This window comes from Lepidothrix coronata, unplaced genomic scaffold (genome assembly GCF_001604755.1).
Source record: "Lepidothrix coronata isolate B3197 unplaced genomic scaffold, Lepidothrix_coronata-1.0 Scaffold121, whole genome shotgun sequence".
In the NCBI taxonomy this organism is placed as follows: Eukaryota; Metazoa; Chordata; class Aves; order Passeriformes; family Pipridae; genus Lepidothrix; species Lepidothrix coronata.
In genome coordinates, this window is record NW_016690301.1 from 1,707,044 (window position 1) to 1,723,032 (window position 15,989).

The window sequence follows — 15,989 nt, forward strand, 5'->3', positions numbered from 1 at the left end:
CTGACTGAAACATTGCAAGCATACCTGGGCAATTTTGGTTTTAAATCAGAAACAGTCATTTTAGGCACACACAGTGGGTTGGAAATACAAGGCTAATTGTAAAATAAGAAAGTTTTTTTGTAGTTTTGGGTTGTTTTTTTTCTTTTGTTGTTGTTTTTCCAGTTATCACTCTACTGGTCTGTTATGCATTTGAAAATCTTGAAAATGCATGAGTCATGATCTTACTCTAAGGTACTTTTGTCAGCTTCCCTTCTGGAATGCTCTCTATTTTGTATGGTGTTCAGTGTATGCCCAGGCCATATTTGTATTGAAAAAATCAGATTAATACACCTTGGGGAGACTCTGAAGGTTTACTGACATAAATAGATTGCAGATTGAATGCCTGATTCTTGCCAGAGAAGATGAACAAATGTTACTAAATGGTTAGAGATGATAATGTTTTAAAATAAATGGTTATTAATTTTTAAATTACAGTAGAACTCCATTGAGAGAACATATTTCGGTTAAATGCTGATATCAAAGGAAAGGATGATGCTAGACTTGTTACTCTGTGTGCTAAAAACAGTCAGCTGTTATTCATCTAAGTATACAGATTGATCTTCCCATTGACTCCATTTTAATTTCTGATGTTGAAATTCTATTTTTTCTTAAAAATATTCTTGATGGACAACCTGATATGTAATATGATGACTGAACCCACTAACTCTGACTGACCCTTCCTTGTCTAAGCATGCACACAAGTTCTGAGGTATCTGTGGGAGGTGGGAGTTCCAACAGCACTTCCCTGTGAATTGCCAAAATGGCTACAACTTAATCTTTGTTTTACTTAGATAATGATAACTTACTCTGTCACCCCCATCTCCTCTCAGCTCCCCAAACAGAACAAATCAAATGAAACAGCGTAATTCTCAAGACAAACAAAAAAAAACCCCAAACAAACAAACAAAAAGGGGGAACAAAAACAAAATAAAACCCAACCAAACAAAACGAAACAAACAAAAAACCCCACCAGGCAAAGAACCTAAACAAAAAATCCTTTATTCCTACCACTTCCTTCTTCCTAATTCCAGACCTTAACAGATTTCTCTGGGATTGATCCTCATCTGACATCGGTGACTCTTGGGGCTGTCCTGTGCAGGGCTAAGGGTTGGGCTCGATGACCCTTGTGGGTCCCTTCCAAGTCAGCCCATTCTGTGATTCTGTGATACAATAATTGTAGGTGTCTAAGCAGTGAGCTCAAAAGCCTCATCCTCGTTGCACTGTTGGCTCAATTACCAGTTTTAGGGCGCAGAGATGGTATGAATAGTAAGCTTTAAGTTTTTCCCAGTGCCTTCAGTTTTCCATTGGATATGACTGCTCAACAGCGCTGTGCAGCTGGCTGAATATGAGAATTATTACCTTTCAGATGGCTTGGTGGACTGCCTGGACCCAGACTGCTGCCTCCAGTCCACCTGCCAGAACAGCCTCCTGTGCCGGGGCTCGCGGGACCCCCTGGACATCATCCAGCAGAGCCACTCTGGAGCACCCGCTGTGAAGTCGTTCTATGATCGAATCAAGCTCCTGGTGGGGAAGGACAGCACTCACATCATCCCAGGAGAAAATCCCTTCAACAGCAGGTAGCAGCTAGGAGTGTGACACTGGATCTGTGCAGTTGAGTTGTACGGGAGAATTTCCCCCACCGATTTTATTCGTGTTTTGATGTGAGATGCTGCTTTCAGGTGCTTCATGTTTGCACTGATCACACTCTGTTGCAGTTGATGATGTGGGCTTTATTTTATAACACTGAGTTTTATTAGCATTTATTAGCATTTTAACGTATTGGCAACACCTAGAAGAAGGTTCCTTCCACTGAGTAGGAGCTGCTGGGGTTTGTATTTTATGAAGACTGCAGTCTAGACCAAGTTAAAAGAGATTACATCTTATTTAGTGCCATTTACACAAGTTTCAATAGTGGAATAACATTTCAAATAAATTTAAAGATACATTAACTTAGGGAGTTTTATTATTTATTCCTTATATAAAGCCATTTTACTTGTATCATCAATACATCTGACTAAGTTTTCTTTTTCTTCTTGTTTTTTTTTTCCTAAGCTTGTTCTTCCTATGATTATTAATTATATATTTGTAATGAATCTAAAAGCCAGCATATCATTAATTGATATTTGATGCCATTGTATGCTTACAAGAAGATTGGTATTATCAATATTATTTAAATAGGTCTCCATGGAAAGATGCTAAGAAATTGATGAATATGTTAATTATGTTCATATCACCAAAGTTAAAGCTTAAGAAAGAACATCATTTGAGATAACGCCCAGAAGATTGGACTTCATTACAGAAAACTGTTTTCCCAGTCAGGATCCCATTACAGGCTTAATGGGTGATGTAGAGCAGGTCCCTAAATATTTGTCTGTAAAAAGAGGATCATAATGTTTCTGGATACACCAGGCAGGTCTCCACTGTATTCATTTCCATGCTACTCAAACAGCACAATCATTTCCATATTCCATCAGGAAAACCCTGCTGGATCCTACTCTGTATAATATAGTTTTTATGCTATTCTATAAAATACTCCATGCATACACACATGGAGTTGTTTGGGAAAAAAAAAAAAAGAAAAAAATTGTTCTGTTTTCACCAAAATTTGTTGTGATCTTTTTTATCAGCTCCGTAAAATTAAGAGGGGGGAATTCTTGCAATTTTCTGCGGTGTTGTGTGAAAAGGAAAACAAGGGAGAAGCTTGCTGATTCATGAGGCTGAATAATTTGTTCAAAAAGGAACACAGGCTATAGTATAAGAAGTAAATAGTCCACAGGCTGCTTGGTACAATGCTGGTCTATATGAGTTACCACCAGCAATGTTTCCTCAAGCAAAGAGAAGCCAGAAGTTTCCTGTTATCTACTGGATGCTGACCCAGCTCGAGCCATTGCCTCCTTAAGCTCTGTGGAATGAAAATGAGTGTATTCCCTGTGTCTGTATTCCACTACCATCTGATGATGTTTAGCTGTGTTATTAACATGATCCAACACTTCATTCTGAGATCTTTGAGTGTTTTACAGAAGGGGGTGATTATCATGCCAAATTTCTAGATGGCTGTAGTGCTGTGCAGATGTTCTTGCACCATCCAAGAAATATCAGAATTTGTAGTAGAAATAGTCAAGCTGTTTAAGTATGGATATGAGTTGGAGTCTTCAAAACAGCCTAGGAATTAAGCTGTTGACAGCCTAAGGGGTGCAGTGACACACCTGAAGGACAGGATATCATCCAGACAGACCTGGACAAGCTCAAATGGTGGCCCTTGGGAATCTTATGGTGTTTAACAAGGGCTGGATCCAGAGGAGGCATCAAGATTATCAGAGGATGGAGCAACTCTGCTGTGAGGAAAGGCTGGGAGAGTTGGGATCGTTCAGCCTGGAGAAGAGAAGCTTTAGGGTGACCTAATTGTGGCCTTCCAGGGCCTGAAGGGAGCCTGCAAGAAACATGGACAGAGACTATTTACAAGGGCCTGGAGTGGCAGGACAAAGGGGAATGGCTTCAAACTGACAGAAAGTAGGTTTAGATGGGATATTAGGAAGAAAATCTTCCCTGTGAGAGTGGGGAGGCCCTGGCACAGGTTTCCCAGAGAAGCTGTGGCTGCCCCATCCCTGGGAGTGTTCAAGGGCAGATTAGACAGTGCTTGGAGCAACCTGGGCTAATGGAAGATGTCCCTGCCCATGGCAGGGGATATCAGAACAAAATTTAAGGTCCCTTCAAACCCAAACCATTCTATGTTCTATGAATTAGGGCTCTAGGCTAAGCAGGAGCTGGCACTTCAATCCTAAGGCTCCTTTGAAAAAAAACTCATCTGAAATTATAGATTTTTTTTTAAATATGTTTTCCAGGGTTCCTGGTGGCAGGAGTCTTACTTCTGTTTTATTCATCTGAAGTACTCTGCAGATTTTAGCATAACTGTGCAAATGGCATATTAATGACGTTAAAATTGGCCTTAGCCTCTAAGTTGTGAAGGTGCTTTTGATAGTTCTGCAGCTCAGCTGTTATTTTTGGTACCAATTTTAGGCAAATTAATGTATAGTGTCAAAATGTAAGTTTTAAAACTAAGGTTTTTGACTTTTAAAAAGTGCCACAGGGTTAGACTCCCAAGTTTTACATATACTGAAGCTGCCATAGTCCCAAGAAGTAGCTCCCATGAAAGGTACTGGCTCTGTTTGCTCTCGTTCCATTGAGAGACATGAAAAAGTGGGACAAAGTAGTGGTTATTAATTTTTTCCAGTCTTAGTATAAGAAAAAGAAGTTATTTCCTACCCTGCTAAAGCAATAAATAACAAAATTTATTGATTGCAAAAATATTTAAGTCTCATTAATCATTTCTGTGCAGAAATAAGATGAAGTTTTTAGAAAAAAAAAAGCTAAGTGTTTTTACACATTTAAATTCCTTGTTTAAAAAAAAAGGGAAAAGCGCTTCATGTATCAGCTTAATTTGTAAGTTACACTTTTAAAAGATTAACAAAGAAAGGTTGTCCTATGTGTGACTATTAGTCAAAATATTGCTTCTTATAAATCCAGATTTTAACTACATTTTAGCTTATTTTAAGATCCGTTGTGTGCTTGATTTTAGCATTTTAGAAATGAAAAGGAAGATTATTGACTGCAATATTTTATTCACATTATTTCCTGAAATATTAATATTTAAGGTAGAAAACAATTAAGTCATGGACATTATTCATTCTCTTCTGCCATATGATGATTTCTTTCTAAATCTACTTTCTGCACAGTTTCCTTAGAGAAGCTTGACTTTTTTCCTGCAACTATTTCTCCGTGTTTATAACATAACATAATTGAAGCAAAATGAATAATGCCAAGGCAATTATCTTTGTCCAGTATGTTCCTAAGTAGATTTTCTTAGCAAGTATCAATTTCTATTAAATTCCATACTCTGATATGAAGTGTTATTTTGCAAATTAAAATTTGACCTGAAGGGTCAAGAAGCAGTTGAAAGTTCTAAAAGAAAAATAACAGAAATTATTCATTTTCATTAATTATTTTCTTTTATGTAATATCGAAGAAAATATTACACCTGTTTGGAATTAAAAATACAAGGAAGTAGTTTTTAAATAGCCAGTAAAATACATTAGGAAAATGTGGGTTTGTGATCCCTGAGGTTATGGGTTAAGAGGATTTAACTCTCTCCCTGTTTCCTGGGTTGACTTGTTCTGTTTTCATGTTTCCAGTGTAGGAATGGAAGCCATCTACAAGGAGCTTTTCCTTTTCCATCTCCCTCTTACCAAGCAGCTTCCACCCTCACCAGTCTGCTTCTCTCAGGGTACAGGGAAGGAGGAAGGGAAAGGAGCCAGGGCTGGAGACTCCTCTCCAGCTGGGAGCAGCAGCACTCTCTGCCCGCTGCGCACTTAACGAGCACTCTCCAAAGGGAAAAAACTGACTGTGCCTCTTGGAGGAATAGTTCATCTTCATCTCCCTTAGGTTGAGCAAAGCTGCTTATCCTGCTGGCTGAGAAAACTCTTTGTTTTGCCTGTGCATAAAGCTGGCCTTAAAACCAAGTCCTTCCTCCTGCTGGCAAAGTGCAAAGCCAGGGTTCCAAATCAGGACCGAATGCGGTGCAGGAACACCAGTCATTCCCTAAGACAAGGGAATGTGAACCCTAACTTGGAGAACTGGTTGTGTAAAAAAAAAGATATGGCATTGCACCATATTTTTAAGTGTATTAGCCACCCACAGGCACCTTATTGTACACAGGGAGGTTTTTGAGCTTTAGTAGGGCTGCAGGGTCACAGCTCTGGCCTGGCTGACTCTGAGGGAGATTTCTACTCTGCAAAGCCTCGTTAGACAATGAGGCAAAGCCTTGTTAGCCAAGGAAAGCACTAACTCCCATTCTGTATAAACATCTCACTGCACAGATGAACAGTGTCTTGATTTAGGTGTATAGAGGGACCTGGGCAATATTGTGGTTCTTCAATATTCGAAAAATCTCTGGAGAAAATTGGATTTAGAGTAAATGAGGCACAAGTGTTCCACTGCTCCGTTTATAAACAACATAGCTTCCCTTTTGCAATTAATACCTTTAATTCTCCTTCTTTTTTCAGTCTTGTGTCTCTCATAAGAGGCCAAGTGGTGACTACAGATGGAACTCCTCTAGTTGGGGTCAACGTGTCGTTTGTCAAGTATCCAAAGTACGGCTACACCATCACTCGTCAGGATGGCACGTGAGTGTCCCTGCTTCACTGAGTCCCTCTTTCATATGTGGTGTCTTTGCTGATTAACAGATGGTGTGATCTGATGCAACCATGTGGTATCAGGCATTGCCTTCCTCCCAGGGCAAAGAGCTATTAAGTAAACACAAAAGTAATTTTTCACGTGGCATCTTGAATACTAACTGCATGTAAATACGAACAGGCTGACTTCTGGTAATGACGTGTTAGCAGGCAGGCTCCTTTCAGAAAATTGCTCTGTATCTATGAAAACATTTGTGGACTACAGCAATATCCAGCTGAGACCAGAAATATTTTATTTTAAAATGCAATGCAGGCTAACACTTCTAGGAAAAAGAAAAGTATCATTATGGAATAGTATATTTTGTTAAAAGTTCCCTTCTGCCTCTCTTTCCTTTTTAAGATCCACTCTCTTTTGAGTTTCTTCAGGGTAGAATGTAATCAAAAGATTCTAATTGAATATATTTAGACAATTTCCTGCTGTGCAAAAAAGTGTTTTTTCCCCCTTGTATCAGCTTATTTGAAATGCACACAGATTCAGATAAACAAAAGTCAATGTGTCATGGTTTATCTGGTTTACTGGCTGTGGTACCTAAAGCAGTGTATCAGACACAGGCATTGTAAACATTTGCCATTTTGTCTTGATCATGCATACAAACAATTGAATTGAAATAATTAATATGAGTCAACTGAACTATAGGGAGTATTCAAGTGCCACATTTCCCAGAATATTAATCTGTTATAATAAGAGTATAATGTTGATTTCAGTGGTTTAATACTGCAGTAAATGGTGAGCTGAACTATATTTAAATCTGAATAAATTGTTGAAGTCATTGAGTAGTTTGTTACGTTGCCAGCATTTACGTGGAACAACTGATACCTACTTCTGTTGTCAGAACAACCTGGAAGCATTTTACTCATTGAGGCCAGATTTCAAATGCCTGTGCAGCTCCACATAACTGCTGTGATTGTGTAGGAGGTTGGGAGTAAACACCTAATATGTCTGAAAAATGATAGATCAGTTATCCTGGGGACAGGAATTCTTATTTGTAGAACACTTCTCATTACTATTCTGCTACTGCCACCTGTCCCATTCTGTGCTTGATGGACAGGGTCTTTCAGGAAAGGGATAATTCATTGTCCAGCTCAGAATGAACTTGGCTTCTCTGCTTATTCTGCATAAAGGTGGCTTGTAATAATAAATGTGGTGGTTTGTCTGTTGGGCATTTTTTAAATTATTTAATGCAGATTTTATGTCAGGATGAGGTTTGTCCAGGTGACTTCCAATCATTGCTTGTCTTGGCTGGTTTTCAGCTGTTTAGTTGCCAGAGGTTCACATCCCATTATTGATCATTTGAAGCATGACATTTAAAACATAATCAAGGTCCTCTCCCTCTCCCCACCTCCGGTGGGACGGGGAGAGAATCAGAAGGATAAAAGTAAGAAAACTCGTGGGTTGAGATAAAAACAGTTTAATAACCGAAATAAAATAAATATTATAATAAATTGTAATGAAAAGGAAAATAACAAAAAGAGAAAGAAATACCCAGCCAGATCTGGAGCAGCTTCTCCCCTAGTTTATATACTGAGCATGGCACCATATGGCCTGGGATATCCCTTGGGTCATTTGGGGTCAGCTGTCCCAGCTGTGTCCCCTCCCAACTCCTTGTGCACCCATATTCTGCCCTCTGGTGGGGTGGAGTGAGGAGGAGGAAAGTCTCTGACTCTGTGAGAGCACTGCTCAGCAATAACAAAAACACCCCTGTGTTACCAACATTATTGTCACCCCGGGTCCAAAACTCAGCACTATGGCAGCTCTGAGGAAGAAAATTAACCCCATCTCAGCCAAAACCAGGCATGAACCCATGGCTATAGGTTATACCTCTGTGTCATTAGCCAGGAATGCTATTACTGGAATTATTCAGTCTTGTCACTTCTAAAGGCCACGTTTTTCTAGGTTTGACTTGGTTGCAAACGGTGGAGCTTCCCTGACCTTGCACTTTGAGCGGGCCCCCTTTATGAGTCAGGAAAGGACAGTGTGGCTGCCATGGAATAGCTTCTATGCCATGGACACACTTGTGATGAAGACAGAGGAGAACTCCATTCCCAGCTGTGATCTGAGTGGGTTTGTCCGTCCTGACCCAGTCATCATTTCATCACCACTTTCAACTTTCTTCAGTGATGCTCCCAGCCGGAATCCCATCGTGCCAGAAACCCAGGTAAGAACAGTTGGGAGTGAAAAGGATACAGAAATCAGAGTCACTGTGTCCCTGCAATTGCTGCAGCAAATGCCTCTGTAGAGCTGCATTTGTTGTGACAGGTACCAGGTTTTCTAGTGAGGGCTGCAGGAGATATCCCAGGCTTGTGTCACCCGGACACATTTATCTTTGACTACCTTGCACCGTCCCATTATGATACAATATATCAAGTATATCTCTGTGTTTCAGTTGACAGCTTAGGTTGTTCGAGAGAATTTTGCAAAGGCTTGGCATGTGGTGCTAACCACACGCTGTTTCCTTGTTTGTTACTTAGGACAAAGGAAAACTCTCCTGGCACTGTTGTTTCACTGAATTCAGTTAGTCTTTATACTGTTAGTGGAAGTTGTGGGTTCCTATGACTGTGTTTCTCATGTTTCCCTTGCATATAACATGCAGTAAAAATACTTGTACTTAAAAAGAATGTCTACCCAATAATTATTTGTCAGAAATGTCAGCTGAACTGTGTCGCTGCACTGGTTTTAGGATAGCCATTCCCAGTAGCAGAAAGTAATAAGTTCATAAGAATATGCAAGGTGATCTTAAAAAAATAAATAAATAAAAATCACTAATGTGAAATGCTTGGTCTTTTTCATGTTCAGGTTCTTCATGAAGAAATTGAGATCCCTGGCTCTAGTATAAAGCTCAGCTACCTGAGTTCCCGTACTGCTGGATACAAATCCTTGCTGAAGATCATCATGACTCAGACCCTTGTGCCTCTGAATCTCATCAAAGTTCATTTGATGGTAGCAGTTGAAGGGCATTTGTTTCAAAAATCATTTCAGGCATCTCCCAACTTGGCATATACATTTATCTGGGACAAAACAGATGCATATGGTCAGAAGGTGTATGGGTTGTCAGATGCTGTAGGTAAGTCAGCACATACAAGCTCCAAAACGTTCCAAGTGACACCTGTAATTCTAAGCAAGAAAACTGCAGAGATTTCTTGTGGAGGAGGAAGTATAGACTGAACAGTTCTTGTCTCCCTGACGCAGTTTATCTTTGTATTACTGTTCTTTTACACATTAAAGATCATATTCAGAGTGTCTAAACTCCATCAACATGCCTTTGTTTCCTGATTGGTACCTGACTTAGAAGGTTTAGACCAGGAAATAGGAAAAACTGGACTCAGGAACTTGGGTGAAACCTAGTCCATCATTGTTTTTCTGTTTTCTTTCCGTTAACGAATGATCCCCATGGCTGGCAGTCTGCAGTGCACTTGGGTTTTCACACATGCCATTATTGTAGTCTCTTGTGGTATAACACATTTGAAATGAAAATGCTGTTCTTCTAATGCTGTTCAGTCTTGTAGTTCTGTAGCTATTTTTAGTTTGCTTGGTTTTAGTGGGTGGGAAAAAGAGTGATCATCATAATATTTTTCAGTTTTCATTGAGTATCAGAATAATTTTTATACAACAGTGCTAAAGATGAGCATCAGAGCTGTGCCAGTGTAGAAACAACAGCTTATTTTTAAAATGTTAATTATTTTCTATGTTTTCTTAAATTCTTCTTTGCTATAGCTTTTCTTTCTTACATTATTGCATGGGATAATGCTTTCCTGAGTAATGCTTACAGTGCACTTGTGTTTAAGTGCACACAAAGTTTTCACTGCTGTTTGGTATATGGTATGTAAAATGAATACACTAAATAAATGCCATGGACATCTGGCAAATAAAGAATTTAATCTTGTCCTGTTATCTGATAGAATAATTTTGTTATATTTTAAAAATTGTATTTCTCACTCTCCTCCCACCAAACCAGTCACTTCCCAATGTGAGCTGTTAAGATAGAAGTGATCAGATCCCTGCAGAGTACATGTGAATGAAGTTTCAAATTTGTGTCTAGTCAAAAATCTGAATACAATATTGTAGAATAAAAGGGATTAATATAATCACTCCATCTTCTCGAGGGAAACTGGAATGCTGATTATTGGGAATATGCTCTAGACATTTAATTCAATGTTTGTTCAGGAAGTATATTAGATTTTCTTTTATTTCAGTGTCTGTGGGTTTTGAATATGAGACTTGCCCCAGTCTCATTTTATGGGAGAAGAGGACAGCACTGCTGCAAGGATTTGAACTAGATCCTTCAAACTTAGGAGGATGGTCCCTGGATAAACACCATGTACTTAATGTTAAGAGTGGTGAGTTAGTTAATTCCATGTGTTTTCTGTCCTATATGGAGTTTTGTCTGCAAACACTTTTTACTTGCATTATATTTACACTTTCAAAAACTGCAGTTTCTCCACTCTTTTTGTTTCATCTTTAGCTCAGTAAGGTCTGGAACACATTTCAGCTGTCAGAAATTGTTTTGCAACAAATTTTTGACTGTTCTGCACCACATGACTTTCTGAATCCAAATCTCTGTCTTCTATTCTGTTGTTCATTTATTCCACTGTAATATCTTTTTGTCTTCCTTCCTTTTTTTTTTTTATGAACCACACCCATTCCTGGTTCCTTTTGCTTGACTTTTTTTCCCTCTGAGATGGGGCTTACAAGAAGTGTGAGTCTGTGACTAGATACTGGGTTTCATTTGTCTTTCTCATTTGTCACCTGTCTGTATTTTCCTCACTTCTCTTTGTCCTTCCATATCCTAAGCTGAATGTTTCTGATCTCCATATTTTACTCTTTGGGAGCTGAATGCTCAGCACATATTTTATTTGATCCCTATGAAGTGTTTTTTACAGCCTTCCTGCTGATCCCTGCGTTAACAAATAGCAAAGGATATTTTTGCTCAATAAATCTAAAGTAGCCTTCAGAACAGGCATGGTCAGGCTATTTGAACACACTTCCAGTGCTGGGCAGTGGATCCAACACTGTTGAAACAGATATTTGGGTAGTGCATGACACTATTGTCACCAGTCACATCAGGATCATGCAGCTGCATTTCTCAAACAACATGAGGCTGAAACTTTCCAGCCAGATGTCCACAGTTTTTGATGACACTGAAAATGATCACTCTGTCAGAGAATCCACTCTCTTCTTGGAGCAGGGGTCTGCTCTTTTAACAAATATTTTGAAAATAAATCCTATCTTGAAGGTATTTCCTTGAAGCCTAATAAAGATCTGTACCACTAGCTTCCCTGTTGCCTTTTATCACTGATCCTTAGTAGCCCTTCTGGGAGTTTCATCTTTCTCCTATCTTTTCATTTGCTGTGTTATCATCTTCTCTGGTGCCTCCGTTTCTCATTTTTCATTTTCCATTAAAAAGAAGTATGAAAGACTGAGAGGTGGAAAGAGAACAGTAAGGTTGGCACAGAATTCCAGACAAAACATGATATAGCAAACTGGAATGAGAGGATCCAGGCACACAAATAAGGAATATGTGTTCACCACTGTTTGCCTTCTTGTTTCCCAGTTATTATCACAGTCTAAACCACAGTACCAGGCCAGAGCTGTATGGCAGTGTTTTCTTTCATAATGAACACTAAAGGTGTTGTAGGTTTGGGTCTGTGGGTGTGTATGTGTGTGCTTTTCAACGCTGAATCTCATTACACCTTTATTTTCACTACTGCAAAGCCCTTTTGCTCTCCTTGTTTGACCGAAAACCCAAATGCTGGAGTCTTTTCAGTGCACACAGTCCTTAAGAGCAGCTGTTGGAAAGAGAACAGCCTGAAGTCCCTTGCAATGAATGGTGGTAATAACCACTTCTTCTGCTCTTTGTCATTAGGTATATTGCACAAAGGCAACGGAGAAAACCAGTTCCTAACTCAGCAGCCGGCTGTGATAACCAGCATTATGGGGAATGGGCGCCGCAGAAGCATATCCTGTCCAAGCTGCAATGGTCTGGCAGAAGGAAATAAGCTTTTGGCCCCTGTAGCACTGGCAGTGGGTATTGATGGAAGTCTCTTTGTTGGAGATTTTAACTATATCCGGCGTATCTTCCCCTCCAGGAACGTTACTAGCATATTGGAGCTGAGGTAAGGTGATAACCTTAGTGCTTCACTTCTGGAGCCTGTGCTCAAATCAGCCTTTACCATTACTTTTTATAATTTTGAAAAACATTGTCACTTTCAACCTATTTAAATTCCAGTGGAGAAATGGGGCACAGAAATGCATAGTTCAAAAGCCTGTAGCTTATCAGAGCAGTGACTACAGAGAAGAAATTAAGAGTACAAATTAACTTGTACAAAAAATACAAACCATCCCCTTCTGTCTCGTTAGTGATCATTGATACAATCTCCCTTTGGTGCTCTATACTTTTTAGTTTTGTTTGAAAACTACAGACCTGACTGCCCTGAGGTCCTGAGCCACAGTGATAAGTAGAGGTGTATCAGTCTCACGAGGTTAGAGGGAAGGTTTTCCTATCTGTGGTTTTGAGAGCCACTTTCCCATTCTTGTCTGTTCCTGTAGGTTGACAAGTGCAGTTCAGGTTGACATACAGAGCCATTTTGCATCATCACAACTCTTTTTGAATTGTAACTCTGTCCCACTGTCCCGTGCCCCCTTCCAAGCTAAAGATTTGGTCACTTAATAGGGAAGGCATGAGTGTAGAGTGTACCACTTCACCCATTTCTGTTCCATCTCCTTTTTTCATTCTTCTAGGAGAGGCAAGAGCTATTGCTTCATACCCTAACTCATGTAACTGGACCTTATACTTACAGCACTATTGAAGATTTGCAGAAAAATAAAGAAAAATACTGTGCACTGGCTGTGTGCTGACCCTTCTGGAGCCCCCTGAGGCAGTAGCATTAGTGCTCCTGGAAATTGGATATAGCTGCAAAAGCACATAGAGTGAATTTAGGTCACTAGTCTTTCCCTAATGATATAACCAATCACCAATTCCTCTGCTTCCACTGTACTTTTAGTTTTTAATTAGTGGGAAAAAGCACAAAACGATTGGACTGTTAAGGAATAGGAGGCCTAGCTCTATTTTACACCTCTCTTCCATTCATGTCATTCTGTTGATGTCACTATTGTGAATTCTGATTCTATATAAGAGAAAAGAGATCTGATTCAGGCCAATTCTACTCTGAAATCACTCTCTGACACCTACCTCATACACCATCAGGCTGCCTCATTATATTTTTTTTTTTTTAAAGTCATGGATCATGCAGTGCTTTCTGCTAGCAGCTCAGTGTAAGCCACAGAAGGTAGCTGGCATGGACGTGTGACCTGCTATAAATATTTATATCAATATGCACTAAAACTCTGCATTATATAGAATATGCTAATTGGGTTTTTTTCTAATTTGTTCAGTTCTGTTTAGCTGTCTAGTAAATAGGACTACAGCTTTATAGGTGAAGAAAAACATTTTCAGGTTAGGATATTCAATATAAGGAATCTGCCTGCACCTCACTTCCTAATATCAGCCAGTGACAAAGCTTTGTAGCACACCTGGAGTTTGAAAATGTTGCCTCAAAGTTTACAACAGTATCAGTCTGAGTACTTTGCTGTCTTTCTGTACCAGAGAGATTGAGAGGGAACTTCAGTTTTCATCATGTGAGAGGGAAAATAGGAAGGAACATGGGTAAAGAAACGGAAGATGGACTTCTTAATCTCCTGTTGTCCACTTCTCCTTTATGAAAGTCTGTTTTCCACAGCATAGTTTCTTTAGCTTCTGCTAGAACTGTTAGCAAGGAACAGTGAAGCTACTGTATTGTGAGTACTGTTGGACAGCTGCAAAGGACTTGACAGATTTTTAGGATTTACAGGTTTTATATTACATTATGATGTCTTTTGCCCCCTGTTCCTCTAAAGGGAATTAAGATCCATTCCAGAAAACCTTATCTATAGCAGTAATTGTGATTCATTGCTCATCTTAAAATCTGCATGAGTTACCCAAGTAAGAGTCTGAAGATTTGAGCCATTTAAGTATGAACAAGAACAGAGTCTTCAGCTTATATCAAGTAGATCAGATAATGTTGCAGTAGCACAAGTATTACAAACCAAATACATCACTTCATTTGGATTTCACAACTGATGTAATTTTGGTTTCACACAAACCAATATAAATCTTGAGTAACTTTATAAGTCAATATCCCAGTGTGCATATTTGCTTCACACTGTCCTTTATGAAGGTGCCTGATTGGAATGGCAGATAGGGATTTTGCCTCAAGTGCTGCATGTCCCACTTAACACTGGTACTACAAGTTGGGGGCTGTGCCTCGAGTGCTGCAGCTCAGGAGTCATGTACCTCTTTGTTTCCTTCAGCTGGATATTCCTAAATAGAAATTACGTCAACACAGTGAAACACTGTGGTGTGCAGAATGTATTAATTTTCTTCTGGGAAGCAGAGGACACTCCTCCCTTGGCTTTGTGTCTGGGCAGTAAACTGTGGATCAGTTAATGCTGCTTATCCCCCCTTGTACAGTACCTTACTGCTCACTTAGAAGGGGTTTTTTTCACCCTGACATTTGCTTTGGTGGGCTTAAACAGATACCAAGGAGCATCCAAACTTGCTTTAAGCGATTATTTTAGTGACTGGAAGGAGAGGAAAACAAACTGCATAGTAGACATTTGTTTAGAAATAGCCTGTTGGAAAACTATTTGGACTAAAGAATTTACCTCCAGCTGCCAGACAACATCCTAAGCCTGGTGCTTCTCCCTGCCCAGCTCTGTATTCAGAAAACTGCTAGTTTCTCTCACTCCCAGCCCACAAGCTGCACATATTTCCAAGTGAAAACTCTTTTCAGTGGTCCAGAAAGTTTCCTGTATGTGAGGGGTGGGGGTGGGGGCAGGGGTATCCTATAGGGAACTCTATCCCTCCCAGTCTCTCTTCATCTGTAAACTAAGCCAAGGCTAGTCCTGAAAAGAGATAAGAATCTTCTCCTGTGTCCTTTTGTAAAATAAAACAAATACTATGTTTGCTTTACCATCTATTCTTCAGCTAACTGTTTGTTCTTTTTTCTTCTGTTCCCTTTCTATAAAGAAATAAAGAGTTTAAACATAGGTAAGACATGAGCTCTTTCCCATATAATTTGATATGGTTTGTTTGCTTCATTGTGTTTGCTTTTTGTGTTGTGCTTCTTGTGTAATGTTATGTTCTTCATGTACCATATATAGAAACATTTTTATGTGCTAATTGTGTGTTATGAATATGATAAGCATTAGCAATTATGAAATGCAGTCAAAAAGCAACCAAATAAGTTCTGACAGTAATTACAAATTTCTAGTAGAATGCAAGGATAATGAACCCCAAGCTAACTTCTAGATAAACACCTCTCCCTGCTGTCTATAATTGGTCTAAATGGTCAAGGTAAACTACAACAGCATTTTCACAAATGCCAGAGAGGTTCACAAAAGCACTAATGACTGCCTATAGGTCAAAAACTCATTTTCCGGTCATTAATGATTTTCTGAACCTGCTGTCCTTTGCCATAATTTAGTTTATATTTCATTTGTCAAACACATTTAATAGTTAGTCAACCTGTGGGGCTGGCTGTATGCAACCACTAGGTGCAGTCATTGTAAGATTCAGGAGGGAGGCATAACCTTTCTGGACGTTAGGAGAAGCAATTTTTCATCGTCTCACCTCAGCACTAGGTATTCTGGATGGCAGCAGCTTAGGA

At 39.4% G+C, this 15,989-nt stretch overlaps 1 protein-coding gene across 8 annotated transcripts in view; it reads left to right on the plus strand.

Moving 5' to 3' along the window:
- TENM2 (teneurin transmembrane protein 2) overlaps positions 1-15,989 on the plus strand; it is a 900,957-nt gene that overhangs the window by 856,783 nt on the left and 28,185 nt on the right. For 7 of the 8 annotated variants that reach the window (XM_017825633.1, XM_017825634.1, XM_017825631.1 and 4 more), the window contains 7 exons: positions 1,406-1,616; positions 6,099-6,218; positions 8,182-8,443; positions 9,082-9,349; positions 10,479-10,622; positions 12,149-12,398; positions 15,350-15,370. In XM_017825633.1, coding sequence (XP_017681122.1) covers positions 1,406-1,616; positions 6,099-6,218; positions 8,182-8,443; positions 9,082-9,349; positions 10,479-10,622; positions 12,149-12,398; positions 15,350-15,370 — 1,276 coding nt within the window. The remainder of the gene's footprint in view (positions 1-1,405; positions 1,617-6,098; positions 6,219-8,181; positions 8,444-9,081; positions 9,350-10,478; positions 10,623-12,148; positions 12,399-15,349; positions 15,371-15,989) is intronic. The other variant, XM_017825635.1, reaches the window with a different exon arrangement.